Raw genomic sequence first — 15,864 nt, forward strand, 5'->3', positions numbered from 1 at the left:
ACGAAGCAGCGCAGGATTGTAAATAAACCGCTGGAGTGGGAGGGGGACGGGACGGTGGCCGAGAAGAAACAAAAAGCTTCCGCGAAAGCCCTAGGACGACGACCGTTAGGCGGGCGCGCGCTTAGAGCTTAGCCCCGCCCCATCCGTAACCCGGCGCGCGCTCACCTATTCTCCCGCTCGACAACGACAGCGAGTTTGTGCGCGTGCGCGCGGAATAACGGCCGCTGGCGGAGAGAAGCGGGGGGTGGAATCTTTGGGGGGGGGAGAGAGAAGCCGCCCCGTCTCCCGCGCGCCCACCACCTGCGCCATCGTCAGCCAATCAGCGGCCGTCTCAGGGGTCTCGCGCTTGGGGCGACTCCGGCTGCTGGGTGGCTCCCCTGTCCCTCCTCCCGCCAGAGTCCCTCTTGTACCTCCCCCCTCCCGCGGGCCTAGCGCGCGCTCGCGCTCGCGCCCGCTCCAGCCTCTTGTGTGTCCTCGCGCCCCCCGCCCGCCCTCCCTCCCCGCGCGCAGTGTGCTCCGCTCCCCCCACCCTCCTCCTCCTTCCCCCCTCCCGCCCGCCCCGCGCGCCTCCTCCCCGGGTTCCCCCCTCCCCCACGGCCGCCTCCTCCTCCTCCCGCCCCAGGGTGAGCGCGAGCCACCTCCCTCCCTCCCTCCGCCATGGATCCCGGCAACTGGAGCAGCTTCATCTTCCAGGTAACAACCCCCTCCCCCGCCCCACCCCCCCTTCCCACCCCCCCTCTCGCCCGCCCTCCCTCCCGTCCCACCCCCCCTCCGCGCGCCCGGTGCGCGCGCAGCTGTCCCCCTCCCTCCCTCGCGCCCTCCCCCGCCCTCCCCGAGGCGCCGGCTGGGCGCGCGCGCGGCGGGGGCCGAGGCTGCTCCCTCGCTCCCCCCACCCCGCCCCGCCAGGCTCCAACCGCCGCCGCCGCCGCCGCCGCCCGGGCCCCCGCCCCCGGCCCCCGGCCCCGCGGGGCCTCCCGCCCCCACCCAGGGGGCGTCGCCGCCGCCGTCGCCGCCGCGCTCCGCGGCCCGCCAGGCGCCCTCCTTCCCTCCCTCCCGCCGGCCGGGGTGCGCGGGCGGCGGGGCGGCCCGCGGGCCATGCGTTCGGCGCGGCCCAGCCCGGCCGGCCGGGGGCGGCGCCCCGAGCCCGGGCCCCGCGCGGCCCGCGCCCCCGGCCCCCGCTGAGCCCCGGGGGCCCCGCCGTGGCCGAGGCCATGTTCCCCGTGTTCCCTTGCACGCTGCTGGCCCCCCCCTTCCCCGTGCTGGGCCTGGACTCCCGGGGGGTGGGCGGCCTCATGAACTCCTTCCCGCCACCTCAGGGTCACGCCCAGAACCCCCTGCAGGTCGGGGCTGAGCTCCAGTCCCGCTTCTTTGCCTCCCAGGGCTGCGCCCAGAGTCCATTCCAGGTGAGTAGGGGCCGGCCGTGGCGGGCCGGGCCGGGAGGGCGCCGACCCGCGGCCGCGGCCCACACGGCGCCTTGTCTTCGCAGGCCGCGCCGGCGCCCCCACCCACGCCCCAGGCCCCGACGGCCGAGCCCCTCCAGGTGGACTTGCTCCCGGTCCTTGCCGCCGCCCAGGAGTCCGCTGCGGCCGCGGCTGCCGCCGCCGCTGCCGCCGCCGCCGCCGCCGTTGCTGCTGCGCCCCCGGCCCCGGCCGCCGCCTCCACTGTGGACACAGCGGCTCTGAAGCAGCCCCCGGCGCCTCCTCCGCCGCCCCCGCCGGTGTCGGCGCCCGCCGCCGAGGCCGCGCCCCCTGTCTCTGCCGCCACTATCGCCGCAGCCGCGGCCACCGCCGTCGTTGCCCCAACCTCGACGGTCGCCGTGGCCCCGGTCGCATCTGCCTTGGAGAAGAAGACAAAGAGCAAGGGGCCCTACATCTGCGCCTTGTGCGCCAAGGAGTTCAAGAACGGCTACAACCTCCGAAGGCACGAGGCCATCCACACCGGAGCCAAAGCCGGCCGGGTCCCTTCGGGTGCTATGAAGATGCCCACCATGGTGCCCCTAAGCCTCTTGAGCGTGCCCCAACTGAGCGGAGCCGGCGGGGGAGGGGGAGAGGCGGGTGCCGGCGGCGGAGCGGCCGCAGTGGCCGCCGGCGGCGTGGTGACCACGACCGCCTCGGGAAAGCGCATCCGGAAGAACCACGCCTGCGAGATGTGCGGCAAGGCCTTCCGCGACGTGTACCACCTGAACCGACACAAGCTGTCGCACTCGGACGAGAAGCCCTACCAGTGCCCGGTGTGCCAGCAGCGCTTCAAGCGCAAGGACCGCATGAGCTACCACGTGCGCTCACATGACGGCGCTGTGCACAAGCCCTACAACTGCTCCCACTGTGGCAAGAGCTTCTCCCGGTGTGCACGGGCCTCGGCCGCCCCCTGGGCGGGTGGGGAGGGCGGGAAGGCCGGCGGTGGAGGTGGCCTGGCCTTGGCTGGTGGGGAGGGAGGGAGCTTTCTGAGGATGGGGACTGGGAGCCACTCCCAGGGAGGCGGGAGGAAAGCCTCTCTCGGTTACCAGGGAGCAGGGGGTGGTCCTTAGCAGAAGGAGGTGGGTCCTTAGGTTGAGTGGGAGGAGGCCGAGGCCGCCTAGAGCGAGAGGAGGCATTCCTGCCTAACCGGGACTCTGAATCCCTGGGCTTGGGAGAAAACGCAGGGCCCCTTGCAAATGCTTGATGGACCAAGTTAGGCAGACTCGGGGACCCATCCACACTCCAGGGCCCTAACCCCAACCCCAACGTGTCCCCAGGCCGGATCACCTCAACAGTCACGTCAGACAAGTGCACTCAACAGAACGGCCCTTCAAATGTGAGGTAGGAAGCCCGCCTCCTCCTGTCCTGATTTTCATGATTTTGATCCTCATTGTAGTTGTCTGAGTTCAGCCTCTCAGAGCCCCTTTTTCTCTCTCTTCTTTTTGCTTTTTCACTCCATTTTCTCATCCCTTCTTCAAGGCCTCATCATCTCACTCCCATTTCCTACAGATCAAAGACCCCCAAGGCTCTGATTCCTTTAACCTCTTGCCCCCCTCGCCCTACTCCCCGAAGCTTTAACTCTCCTGACACCCCCCCACGCCCCTCCCCCCTCCCCAGAAATGTGAGGCAGCTTTTGCTACGAAGGATCGTCTGCGAGCCCACACAGTACGACACGAGGAGAAGGTGCCATGTCATGTGTGTGGCAAGATGTTGAGCTCGGCTTATATTTCGGACCACATGAAGGTGCACAGCCAGGGTCCTCACCATGTCTGTGAGCTCTGCAACAAAGGTACATGCTGAGAGATGTTGGGAGGGCTAGGGACAGAGGGTGGGGACAAAACCAGAGGCCCTTCCACAGATGTGGGTTAAAGGTGCTGTAGCCAAGAGCTCGTGGCATCTAGAGCCCTTTAGAAAACACACGAAGGAATGTTGGGACGACTGAACATCACTAAGTTCTGAGATGTCATGGCTGGAGGAGATGATCTACCAGAAAGAGTCAACTCCTGGGTGTGTGTGGGGAGATGGGAGAGGGCATTACTGTTTTGGGGAAGGAGTGGTCAAGAGAGCCAGTTCCCACGGGTTGGCAGGCAAGGTTTCAGCTGTGCAGCCACAAGTTCTTGTCTTCAGCTCCTGGGGCAAGTGGAGTACATTGGCAGAGATTTACAAAGTACTCGCCCTGTCTCAGTAGCAGAGAGAGCTGCTTTTAAACAGATTCACTCCACTGAGTAACTGGGCTGAGACTGTATGGGGCACTGGAGGGAGGGGACACAGCCGTCTCTGCTGAGGGTCAACTCTTCAAGTGGCTAGGAATCAGTGTCCTGTCACCCCGGGAGAGATCCCCCAGCCACAGAGAATGGACTCTGGGGACACCAAGGCCCAGAGGCCAACACCATTCAACCAGTTCCCACACTCGGGGGGCTGTTCCCCGCCCCCAGCCCCTGCAGAGCAGTTGGCCCCAGGCTACCAAGGATGTGGTGGGAGGAGGACAGGGCCATCTGAGGAGGGCATCCCCAGCCGAGGAGAACAACCCCGTCTCTGGGGTCTCCACCTGGCTGACCCCCACCCCCCCATCCCCATCCACCCCCCTAATAGGCTTCACCACGGCAGCATACCTGCGCATCCACGCGGTGAAGGACCATGGGCTCCAGGCCCCGCGGGCTGACCGCATCCTGTGCAAGCTGTGCAGCGTGCACTGCAAGACCCCTGCCCAGCTGGCCGGCCACATGCAGACCCATCTGGGGGGGGCCGCCCCCCCTGTCCCGGGAGATGCCCCCCAGCCACAGCCCACCTGCTGAGGGGGACCCCGCACCCACCAGGCAAGGCGTGGGGCATGGCTGGGGGGGTGGGATGGGGTGCGTGGGACGAGGGGGCTCACAGGACCCAATAGGGGATCTTAGGAAGGCCAGGGATGCCCAGCTATCCCCAAGTTAGGGAGACTTCTGGGACCAGGGAGGGCCTTTCAGGAGAATGAGGTAAGGATGCAGGCCGAAATCTTAACAGGGAATGAGCAACGGCTGTGTCCCAGGGGAGGGCGTCTGGGGCAAGGCTCTTGCCATTCAGATCGCGCTGTGATCTCGTGGTGTTTCTCACCCTGCAGGTACAGGTGAGGTCTGTCCAATGGCAGGTGAGGTCTGTCCAATGGCGGCGGCGGCAGCGGCAGCAGCGGCGGCGGCAGCAGCAGTGGCAGCCCCACCCACAGCCGTGGGCTCCCTCTCGGGGGCCGAGGGGGTGCCTGTGAGCTCTCAGCCACTTCCCTCCCAGCCCTGGTGAGCTCCAAGTTGGTGGGGGGGAGAGGGGAGAATGGAGGAAAGTCCCTCGGTACCATCTCCTCTTCCCCTCTCTTTTCCCACCAACTCCTCACTACTTCCCCCACCAACCAAGGAGCCTCCAGAAGGAAAGGAGGAAGAAATGTTTTCTTAGGGGAATTCACTAGGTTTTAACGATTTGTTTCTCCTGCTCCTCTCTTCTCCCTATGAGACCTGACCCCACACACACCTGTTCCCTTGGTTGTGTTGAAGTCCCCTGGACAGTGGGCAGGGGGGAGCAGAGGACAGGAGTGGCCACTGCCCTTACCCCCTCTCCTCTCTGTGGCCCCCTGCCCTGCCCTTCCAGGGATTGTGAGCCTTCTCCCTCGATGGTCCTTCTTGCTCTCCTCCTTCCGGTGCCCCCACCTACTGTCTGCTGCCCCTCCCTGGGGAGTTGGTGCTTTTTTTTTTTTTTCCAGGGGGAGGGAGGAGAGGAAGGAGGGAAATCAAAGATTCTGTCCCAGAGATGGGGAAAGGTGAGATTTGAGAAGGGGCAGAAGGCAAAGGTTGTACCTTCATCAGGTGGGGTTGTTTGGAGTCAGGCCCTGAACATCATCCTGCTTAAGAATCTGTCAGGGGAAAACAAGTCAAGGGGAGCAAAAGAAGGAGCCACTAGGGTCAGAGGCAGGACAAGAGATGGAATCCTAGGGGCCAGGGTAAATGGAGGTATCCAGGGACTAGAGGTGCTTCCTGGGGGTGGGGGGAATGCAGCCACAGTGTCTCCCCCTTCCCTCTTCCACCCCAGCTCCAGCCCTGGCCTTTTCTTTTCATCCCTCTCCCCCACGACAGAAGCTGTGGCCCTGGCCATGTCATCGTGTTCCGGTGTCCCCTGCATGTTCCCCACCCTTCACCCCCTCCTTTTGCGCGGACCCCATTACAATAAATTTTAAATAAAAACCTGTCTCAGACTCAGTGAATGAATTGCTCTCAACAAGCCCCCTGTTCCCAACCCCAAAGGAATTCTTAGGCCTGCAGTTGGTCAGTCAGTCGCAGCCTTGCTCAGCCCTGTGCAGCTCTGAGGCTCCGGCTCCTCCTTCCCCAGAGGCAGCACCAGCCCAGGCAGTCCAGGTTCAGGGTGGGGCCGAGGCTGCTAGGCTGTGGGGAGCAAGTTCTAGGACTCCGGAGTCTCTGGGAAATACTCAATCCACCCAGGCTCAGAATAGCCCCTGGAGGTTTGAAGAGGCCTGGGTCAGAAACCCAGACAGTTGCTGGACATAAATGCTGGTTTTCCCTTTCCGTCCAGACCCACTGCCTGCTGCTCACACCCCAGCCAATACCTGCACACCCTTAAGGCCCTGAGAGGTGATGGATGATGTAGCTGTGGAAAGACTGGGCAACTCAGCCCTAGGACTGGGAACAAAGACGTGGAGAATAAAAACTGCACTTCTCCCCACTCGTCCTCTTCATTCTGGTGTGGTCCACCCTGCTCTTACCCAGCCCCCTCCAGTTCCAGACTGCTCTTGCAGCCTCCATCCTGCCCCTTGGAATTCCCTTCCCAGTCACTGCTCTGAGCCCTCCAGGGACCCTTTACTTGAGCCTTCCATTACCCATTTCTGCTGCTGCTGCTTCCTTGGCGGTAGAGGGACTTGCCGTTCTGCAGGCTCCCTTCTGGAAACTCCACCCTGATCATCCTCTGCAGCCTCTCCCAAGTTTGGCCTCATCTCCCTTCCCTTCCTGCTGGCAGCGGTGCCTCCACCTGGTCCTGCCTGTCTCACTGGTCCAGCCTCCTCGGAGGCCCCTCTCCGCTTCCCCTGACCCCCTGCCTCGGCCAGGACCCCCGGTGACCGTTGGCGGGAGGGGCCCGGGGCCTGGGAAGGGGGCACCCCCAGGAGGCGCGCGGGGGAAGGGCTCAGGAGCCGCGCGAGTGGTCCCCCGGCCGGTTGCCCAGGTAACGCGGGGCCTGGCACGCGTGGCTCCCTCCGGCTGGCCGGGAGGGGCGGGAGCTGTGCAAGGGGCGGGGGCGGTGCGCCAGCGAAGCGTAGGGGAGGGGACCTGAGAGGAGGGGATGAGCCGAGGGGAGGGGAGACCCGCCGCCTCCCTTCCTCGTTAGCTGACTTGCTCCCTCCCGGGCTGCGGCGGCTGCAACCGCGGCGGTGGCGGCGGCGGCGGCGGCAGCAGCAGCGGGAGCAGTCTGGAGGCCGGCGTCGAGGTGAGACGGGAAAGGACTGACTGAAGCTGCGGGTAGGAGTGGACGGACAGACCGCGGACGCCGGGAAGGCTGTACCGGAATGCGGGCGCCTGATGGACTGACGGGTGGTGCTGGGCGCGCCACGCCAATGGGAGGAGACGGCGCCGGTCCCCTGGGGGCGAGGGAATCCCTGGGAGAGGGGCTGGGAAGGGGCTCAGCGGAGATGCCCAGGTCCCCGAGGGAGGGGCGCGGGCGTCTACGCCCCAAAAGCGCAGCACGAAAACCGCACCGGCTGGGCGCCCAGGCAGGAAGGGAGGATGCAGAGAGGGTGGAATGTGAGTTTCGGGGTCCTCTGCCCAGTCTGCCTTTCGGAACGTCTGAGTCTGAACAGCTTGTTGATTTTGGGGTGCTGTGGTATCTGCTAGGATGAGTTTGGATCTTGTTGGGTGGACCCAGGAAGAGACCGTGGGGGAACCTTGTTTACAAAAGGGTTCATCTTCCCAGGGCTCTCCAACCAGAAGCCTGAGCAGAGCACTCCTCCCCAGAGATGTCCCACCCCAAAGCAAAGGAAACCCCAACTTTTCTTCCTTTTCCCCAGAGGCAGTCCAAGGCTGGCCCTGAGACAGGAGCATCGCTCTCTTGGGCTGCAGCGCTGAAAGCTACCTCTTCCCTCCTCACACCAAGCCTGTCTCCTCCTCTTGCAGGATTTGCTGCTGTCTTCACCGCCGTTCCATCCTTCCCTCAGAGGCCCTCTCCCCTCTCCTGTCTCAAGATGGCAGCTAGCAGCTCTGAGATCTCTGAGATTAAGGCGGTAGAGGAGGGTCCCCAGACCCAGGGAGAAGGGCCTGTCCATTCTGAAGGCCGAACTGGCTCTCCCCAGGTCCCAGCTGGGGTCTCAGATGAGCCAGAGACCCTGCAGCCAGGCCCAGACGTCATGGGGGCCCCTGTGGACTCAGAGCCCAAGGTTGGGCTGGCTCCAGAAACCACAGAGACCCCAACCGGGGCCCCTGAAGCAGCTCAGGCCAGAGACCTCAGCTCAAGCCCAGGAGGGGAAGCAAAGGCCAACTCCAGCACTGAAGAAACATGCCAAGAGCTAGCATCCAAACCCGAAGTGAGCAAAGAGGCCACTGCAGACCCGGAATCCAACCTGGAATCCGCAGCCCCGCTTGAGCCAGCCTCAGAGCCTGCCCCCCAGCCAGAACCCCAGTTAGACCCCCAGCCAGAGCCCCAGCCAGCTTCCCAGTCCACCTCCACACCAGCCCTTCAGCCAGAACCCCCTACCCAGGAGGAGCCCACCTCTGAGATCCTGAGCGAGAACATGGGAGAAAAGCAGGAGAATGGGGCAGTGGTTCCCCTGCAGGCTGGTGATGGTGATGAGGAAGAGGGTCCAGCCCCCCAGCCTCACTCACCACCCTCCACAAAGACCCCCCCAGCCAATGGGGCCCCACCCCGTGTGCTGCAGCAGCTGGTGGAGGAGGATCGACTAGGAAAGGCTCACAGTGGGCATTCAGGATCTCCCCGAGGAAGCCTGAGCCGCCACCCTAGCTCCCAGCTCGCAGGGTCTGGGGTAGAGGGGGGTGAAGGCACCCAGAAACCTCGGGACTACATCATCCTCGCCATCCTGTCCTGCTTCTGCCCCATGTGGCCTGTCAACATCGTGGCCTTCGCTTATGCTGTCATGGTGAGCCCCAGGGGACCCTGCCTGGCCCAGGCCTGCAGTGGTTCCCAGTTTCCTGCCCTGTGCTGGGACACAGCCCCAGGAGTAACCCCGCCTCCCCTCCCCTTTCTGCATGGATCTCACGTCCCAGTTACAGGGCCTTTGCTCGCCTCTCCCTGGGACTTCACCTTCTGAGCCCTACCCCATCAGGTGGGAGGGAAGTTGAGACATTTCACACAGTCTTACTGACCTGTGCCCTTCTCCTGCTGCCTCTCAACCCCCTTCCTCCCTTAACCACTGTCCACCGGCTGGGCTGTCTCCTCTGGATGACTCTTACACCCGATCTCTGCCTGGCTGGCATTTCCTGACCTGGGCTGGTGCCCCCACCGCTCACTCTAACCCCAGTCCCGAAACAGCTTGCAACAGGGGGACGTGGATGGGGCCCAGCGTCTGGGTCGCGTGGCCAAGCTCTTAAGCATCGTGGCACTGGTAGGGGGGATCCTCATCATTATCGCCTCCTGCGTCATCAATTTAGGCGGTGAGTGGGGGTCTGGGACAGGCTGGGAGGAATGGAAGGGTTGGCAAGGGCGGCTTTACTAACCCCTGCCCCTGCTCTCTCCTGTCTGTCCTCCCTACTTCTTTGTCTCTCCTTGTCTCCCCCCACCCCTCTGCCCCACCGTCTCTGTCTGTCCCTCCCTCTCCTCTCCCACAGTGTATAAGTGAGGGGCTCTGCCCTGCATTCCAAGACTTTTTTTCCTGTTGGGAGCTGCCTTGGGCCCATCCTCCCTTGGGGGGAGCCCAATCCATGGCCCAGGCCCGCACCCATAGGGACCAAGGGAGCCTGAGCGGCCTTGTTTACAGCTTCTTTCCTGCTCCTGCATCCTGCCAGGCTCCTCTGCCAACCGTAGGCCTCCCTTCTCCCTGCACTGTTTCCAACCTCCCTGCACTTCTGCCTGCACCCCCTCCAGCCTCTCGGCTTCCCTATCCTTGCACTTCCTGCACTTTTGGAATCCTCCCTGAACATCTCCCCATCTCTCTGTGCTCTGCCTCCCTGCATCTCTCCCCACCTTCCTGCACTACAACCTCCCCGAATTTCCTGCACCTCGACCCTGGTCTCCCTTACCCAACTTTCATTGTCTCAGCTTCCTCCCCCTATCCCTTTCTTCCTCCCCACCTTATTCACCGCCACTTCCCTCCCCACACCCTCCGCCCCCTTCCTCTTCCTGCCTCCTCATCTCCCTCCAGCATCCTCTCCTCCACCCTCCTCCACCGTTTATTCTACAAAAACTCCAGCACTCAGATCAGGCTGGGGGAGGGGAGTGGTGTCAGGAGAGGGCTCTCTCGCCCGGGCTCCGACTGTTCTCTGTTGGGACCACCCAGGTCCGGACGACCCCCAGGGTGCCTCGGGGTCGCAGAGCTGGCAAGCCAGGCCTCGTTTGGAGACATGCAGGGATGGCGTGTTCTGAACACGCACCTGGGAGAACGGAGGGGCACGGCTGTTGACCCTCCCTGGTCAGCCTGAGTTGACCTGCTCCATCTGGTCTTTTTAACCCAGTCAGCGAACTCGTCAGAGCTGGGGTCATTCACGTACTTCGTAAGAAAAAGAATCCCCCAAATAGGACCAAAGCTCCCAGCTGCAGGGAGCAAGGGAAGGGCAGAGAGGTGTATTATTATTTTCTAAGAGGACGAGAGAGGTTTGTTGCACGCGACAGTCCGCTGGGGAGGCGGGGACCGAGCCACAACGCGGTTCGGAGTTGGCGGGTTTTTTTTTTTTCCCCTAAAAAAAAGTGTAGGGAAAAAACCCTAAAAGTCTAAAAACAAACAAAAAAAAAAGGATACATCAAACTGATTCTCCCTTTTTGTATGCCGATGCTGCATGGGTCTGAGACACTAATAAACGGAGACTGCATGAGACTCGTCTCTAGCCTCAGTTAGTCCTTACATGCGTGCGCCGCGGGGGCCGAAGGTACTGCCTCCTTTTCCACAGACCCTATTGCGTGGTTTGCGCATGCGCTGCCCCGGTGGCCATCTTTACTGTGGGCCGAAGCCTATCATTCTGGAGCGCCTACCTGCGCATGTGCAAGCCTTCCCTCGCTTTCCTCTTCCAAGTAGTTTAGACTAAGCGGAGCCTCCCGCGCCATCTCGGTGCGCCTGCGTACTGTGACCCTGCGCAGTCCGGGAGGCGGGTCTTAGCTCCAGGTGCGTACGGCAGCTGAGGTGGCGAAACTTCGAGGTGTGGGGAGAGGGTGCCGGATCCAGGTGTAGAGAGGGGCGGCGTGAAGGCGAAAAGAGCGGGTCCGCCCCTTTCCGGCCTGGAAAGTAGTTTCTCTGGGTCCCTGGGAACGTCGGAATATCAGATCGGGATCCGTAGGGGCGGGGTCCTTGGAGGGAACTTGAGCTCCCCCTTCTGGGAATCGGCGGGTCTGTTCGCAGGGACTGCTGTTGGAGCCTGATTGGTTAGACAGACGTTCCCCGAAGCCACGGAAAGCCCTACCCGCGGAGGCGGGGGTGGGGGATCCCTGGCTTAGTACTCCTGCCATCTCCTGTCATCGCAGGGCCCCTTCCCTAGTGGCATATGTCCCTTGTCCGGGGCCATGGAGACATTGCAGCCACCACGGCGGCGCCTCTGTCTGAAGAAGGGGAAGTGACCTCCGGTCTCCAGGCTCTGGCTGTGGAGGATACCGGAGGCCCCTCTGCTTCGGCCGACCAAGCCGAGGAAGAGGGAGAAGGAGGCCGGGAGGAGGCTGAGCATGAGGGGTCCGGGGCCGAGGAGGTGCAGGGAGAAGCCCCCAGCCCTGAGGGGGAGGAGCGTGCCAAGGGAGAATCCGAAGACTGGTGCGTGCCCTGCAGCGATGAAGAAGTGGAGCTGCCCGCAGATGGGCAGTCCTGGATGCCACCCCCGTCTGAAATCCAACGGCTCTATGAACTGCTGGCTGCCCACGGTACCCTGGAGCTTCAGGCTGAGATCCTGCCCCGCCGGCCACCCACGCCTGAGGCCCAGAGTGAAGAGGAGAGATCCGATGAGGAGCCAGAGGCCAAAGAGGAGGAAGAGGAAAAGTGAGGGCACACCCTGACACCTTGTCCTTGGGGCTCCTCCCCTGATTCCGGGAGGAAATAGGGAGGGGAGGTGGGACCCAGGATCATGGGAAGTGAAGGGAGGGAAGAGAGGGGGAGAGGAAGAGTCAGGGGGTTGGGGACAAGTGTGGTTGTTTGGGGGTGAGGGGGAACCACCCTCACCTTTCACTGTCTGTCCCCCTGCCGCAGACCACACATGCCTACAGAATTCGACTTTGATGATGAGCCAATGACACCAAAGGACTCCCTGATTGACCGGAGGCGCACCCCAGGTACCGACGAGAGGGGAGTACTGGGCAGCGGGGGTAGAGGGGGATAGGGGGGCGGGGTGAAGAGCCTCTGCTCCCACTTACTCAGAAAGTGACTCCCTAAAAGAGGCCTTGACTTGGTGCTTGGTAGCTACACAACTTGTAGCTTTAGAAGAGAGCATGCACCCAGTGGTGCCATCCTTCCAGCTTCGGTGGTCCCCTATCTTCCCTTAAAAGATTATCACAGATAATTTCATCATGCTTCTCATTACTTTGATCTCAGTCATCCTAGAAGTCCAAGTCATTACTCCTATTACCTAGATCCACATACCTACACTGCTGGGTACATGTCCTAATCTTACCCAGTTTCCCATCCTATGTGCCTTCCTAGAGTTTACCCTCGGAGCCATTCTTGTTTTGTTTGGGGCCATGCTGCTCAGCATGTGGGATCCTAGTTCCCTGCCCTGAGATTGAACCTGTGCCCTTGCAGTGGAAGCACAGTCTTAACCACTGGACCACCAGGGAAGTCCCCTTGCTGTTGTGCTGTGCTTAGTCGCTCAGACTCTTTGCAGTCCTATGTCCTGCAGCCTGCCAGGCACCTCTGTCCATGGGGATTCTCTAGGCAAGAATACTGGAGTGGGTTGCCATGCTCTTCTCCAGGGGATCGTCTCAACCCAGGGATCGAACCCAGGTCTCCCACGTTGCAGACAGATTCTTTACCATCTGAGCCACCAAGAAAGTCCCCTTAGAGCCATCTTTTAAAAAAAAATTTGGCTATGGTGGTCTTTGTTGCTGTGCACAGGCTTTCTCTAGTTGCAACGAGCAGGTACCGCTCTTTGATACTTGGGTGTCTCACAGCAGCGGCTTCTCTTGTTGCGGAGCATGGGCTCTAGGGCACGCGGGCTTCAGTAGGTGCAGCTCCTGGACTGTAGAGCAAGGGCTCCGTAGTTGTGGCACACGGGCTTAGCTGCTCCAGGGCATGTGGGATCCTCCTGGATCAGGGATCGACCTCATGACCCCTGCATTGTCAGGCAGACTCACAACCCTTGGACCAGCAGGGAAGTCCTGGAGCCATTCCTGATTTCGGTTTCTTTCGCCTCAACACTCAAGCCAGCAGCAAGTCTTGTTAGCTCTGCTTCCACATTCCCATGTTCAGCTCTCCACCTTTAACACGATATCCTCATTCAAGCCACCACCATCTCTGTCACCTGGAGAGGTGTGGCAGCTCTTAACTGGTCTTCCTGCCACCAGTCTCAGCACTAGAGATGGTTTATGTTTCAAAATGTAAGCTGTGTCACTTCTCTTGTTTTCAGTCCTCCAAATGATTCTATTACAGGGGCTGGGGTGGGTGGACGAGTATGTCAATGGAGAATCCAAGCCCCCCTCTCCCCCAGCCCAAGGCTTCCATGTACAGTAAGAGATCCAAACCCCTTGTCATGGCCTGTAAGTCATTTCCTTGGCTGCTGGGGTCCAGCCCCCGCAGGAGCCAGGGGAACCTGAAGGAAAAACTTCGTTGGCGGATGATTTAGAGAGAGAGAAGGAAAGAATATTGTAGATAAGAAAATAGAGGAGAGAAAGAGGCTGATAGTCCTTAGTTTACATAGAAACCCAATAAAACTTCGAGACAAAAAGTTTGCCCTGTTCACGGAGGCCACAGGTGCCTTCCCAGTCTCCCAAGGGAGTGAAGATGCAAAATGTCTTCCCATTCAGGTCTTAGAAACCCGGGCAGATAAGTGAATGCAGGGATCCTCTATGCTCTAAGAGATCAGCCTGAAAAAGAAAGTAAGAGAGAAAATAAAAGAGAAAAAAGAAAAACACGGGGTGACCAAGCTTCTTCAAGCGAGGCCCGTTGTTTTTATTTTTAAAAGGGTCTTTTATACCTTGACTTGTACATAGAGGGAAATGAAAGATGCAAAGTCATACAGAGTCAGCCCAAACATTATATCTGTTTTGTCTTTATCGAAACCAGGATTTTTCTGCAAACCTTTCCCATAAACAATATTGTGTACATTATCTTCTGGCCTTGGAGGCCTGTGAACACTTTATGACCCTCTTTTGATAAAGACTTCTCAACCAGAAAACTTATGTTCCCTTGAAATATTTTTTCTTATATTTCTAATCTATGTCAGCCTCAAAAAGTATTAAACAGAGTTACATTCTCAGGAAGCAAAGGTGCAGTGAGTTACAAGAAAGAACCAATTAGCTCAAAAGTCTGATGTGGTTAATTTCAAGGCTACACTTGTTTTTCTTACTTTCCGACTATGTTAACTAATGCACTCCCCCGTGCACAGTGGATAAAAGATATGGGAACTTAGCAACAGGCATTGGCCCAATAATTAAATCCTACATTAGCACTACTCTGATAACTTTTAACTCTTTGAAAGGCTCTATGTTTTAGGCTTTCTGTGCCTGTCACAGTTGGGAGGCTGTCAATAATCACATGTGTAGCTGCAAGAGTCTGGATATATCTGCCAAGCAAGCTAAAATGCTAACAGAGGGGTTTTGATTGGAAATATTCTTCTCATGTCCAGGAGACTTATTAGCTATAGCCCTAAATTGATTTTCTCCAGAGAAAGATGGTCAGAAATAGCCCCCTGTTAATGTCAGAGGAGTTGGTGAAAGTCATGAAATAGTAAAACAGACAGATTCTGGTTTGGGGGTAGATGTTCGAGAAAGCCTAGGGAGCCCATTGAGTTCTGAAGCCTTGCTTAACAGTTCTCTTCCACATGACCTTGTCATGGGTGGGATCTCCCATGGTGGCTCCCGGCGCTTGGCCTCGTCTTTCCTGTTTCTGCTAGCTTTACATTTCTCATTGAACAGGTCTCCGAGTTCCTTCCCTGGGGCTTTTGCACTTGCTTGTCCCCTGCCTGGGGCACACCTCTCTGATCTTCTCATTTCTGGCCTCTTATAATTCAAACCTTCACTTCCCACCCCATCTGAGACCCCCAACCCTAAACCTCAGAACCTCCATGACGTCTATGGCAATTATGTCTGAATGAATTGAAAATTTTATATGGTTAACAAGTAGTCTTCTACCCTGCATGTAAAAAGATAATGTGCTTCTAATTCTAAAAATTTGAGTGTGAGTTGAATGTGCCAGAATGAAACCAAAAAATTAAAATGTGACAATATCCAAAAAAAAAAAGTGCCTTCACAACAGACCTGGAAATCTCTTTGTTTAATAAGCTCCCCAAGTGATTAATAAGACCCAGGCAGGTCTGGCACATACTGCCTCACTCCCTTCCACTTTTCTCATCTTCCCCTTCTTCAGGAAGCTCAGCCCGGAGCCAGAAACGGGAGGCCCGCCTGGACAAGGTCCTTTCAGACATGAAGCGACACAAGAAGCTAGAGGAGCAGATCCTTCGTACCGGCAGGGACCTCTTCAGCCTGGACTCAGAGGACGCCAGCCCCGCCAGCCCCCCACTCCGGTCCTCAGGGAGTAGTCTCTTCCCCCGGCAGCGGAAATACTGAGGGTGCCGAGTCTGCCTGCTGGAGCCTTGGCCCACCTTCCTTCACCCAGGGCCTTGGGCAAGAGGAGAGATGCTCCCAGACTCCCACCACAACACCTTGCCAGAAGGAGGACTGACGTGTGTGTGTATGTGTGTGTGTGTGTGTGTGTTTATGTTTTCTCTTGAACATCTGTTGGGAGACCTGAGCCAAATTTTCTGAATCTAAAATAAAAAAAAATTTTTAAAGCAAGTTACCTTCTCTTAGAGGAGAGGCTGCCGCTGAAGCCAAGACCCTTGTGGAGAAGCAGGACTGTACTCACCCTGACTGCAATTGAAGGCAGATGGGGTAGAAGTGAGCTCAGTCAGCACCTGCCCCCTGCCTCGGGCTGTGGACCCTTCCCAGTGTGCGTCCAGGGCTGCCAGCTGGCTGTGGGGTGGGCATTCCCCACCACTGAATGAGGTCAGTGCCTTCAGCTGTAGTAGGAGCCACCTTGTTTTTCTTCATTAGTTGTTCAATCGTGTCTGACTCTTTTGCGACCCCATGG

General features: G+C 59.4%; 3 protein-coding genes across 8 annotated transcripts; all 3 read left to right on the forward strand.

Moving 5' to 3' along the window:
• Positions 1-657: 657 nt before the first annotated feature.
• On the forward strand, positions 658-5,645 carry MAZ (MYC associated zinc finger protein). 4 transcript variants are annotated; one of them, XM_068967705.1, is made up of 6 exons: positions 658-693; positions 1,317-1,403; positions 1,487-2,343; positions 2,735-2,798; positions 3,075-3,246; positions 4,555-5,645. In XM_068967705.1, the coding sequence occupies exons 1-6, from the start codon at positions 658-660 to the stop codon at positions 4,725-4,727; spliced, it is 1,389 nt and encodes a 462-aa protein (XP_068823806.1). In that variant the 3' UTR covers positions 4,728-5,645. The 4 variants fall into 4 exon arrangements, with proteins under 4 accessions (XP_068823806.1, XP_068823804.1, XP_068823805.1 ...); XM_068967703.1 differs by lacking the exon at positions 658-693 and adding an exon at positions 4,050-4,273 and having other exon boundaries at positions 1,193-1,403; positions 4,555-4,666; XM_068967704.1 differs by lacking the exon at positions 658-693 and having other exon boundaries at positions 1,193-1,403.
• A 1,236-nt stretch (positions 5,646-6,881) lies between these two features.
• PRRT2 (proline rich transmembrane protein 2) lies at positions 6,882-9,270 on the forward strand. The gene is given in 5 exon segments (XM_068969428.1): positions 6,882-6,911; positions 7,595-8,571; positions 8,953-9,106; positions 9,109-9,215; positions 9,217-9,270. Coding segments are annotated over 4 exon segments (1,224 nt in total). The 5' UTR covers positions 6,882-6,911; positions 7,595-7,662.
• Positions 9,271-10,686: 1,416 nt separating this feature from the next.
• On the forward strand, positions 10,687-15,532 carry PAGR1 (PAXIP1 associated glutamate rich protein 1). 3 transcript variants are annotated; one of them, XM_068968921.1, is made up of 4 exons: positions 10,687-10,746; positions 11,103-11,604; positions 11,812-11,894; positions 15,142-15,532. In XM_068968921.1, exons 2-4 carry the CDS (start codon positions 11,123-11,125, stop codon positions 15,339-15,341), a joined length of 765 nt encoding a protein of 254 aa, XP_068825022.1. In that variant the 5' UTR covers positions 10,687-10,746; positions 11,103-11,122; the 3' UTR covers positions 15,342-15,532. The 3 variants fall into 3 exon arrangements, with proteins under 3 accessions (XP_068825022.1, XP_068825023.1, XP_068825021.1); XM_068968922.1 differs by lacking the exon at positions 10,687-10,746 and adding an exon at positions 10,763-10,780; XM_068968920.1 differs by lacking the exon at positions 10,687-10,746 and having other exon boundaries at positions 10,791-11,604.
• Positions 15,533-15,864: the final 332 nt, after the last annotated feature.

This window comes from Capricornis sumatraensis, chromosome 3 (genome assembly GCF_032405125.1).
Source record: "Capricornis sumatraensis isolate serow.1 chromosome 3, serow.2, whole genome shotgun sequence".
NCBI lineage: Eukaryota > Metazoa > Chordata > Mammalia > Artiodactyla > Bovidae > Capricornis > Capricornis sumatraensis.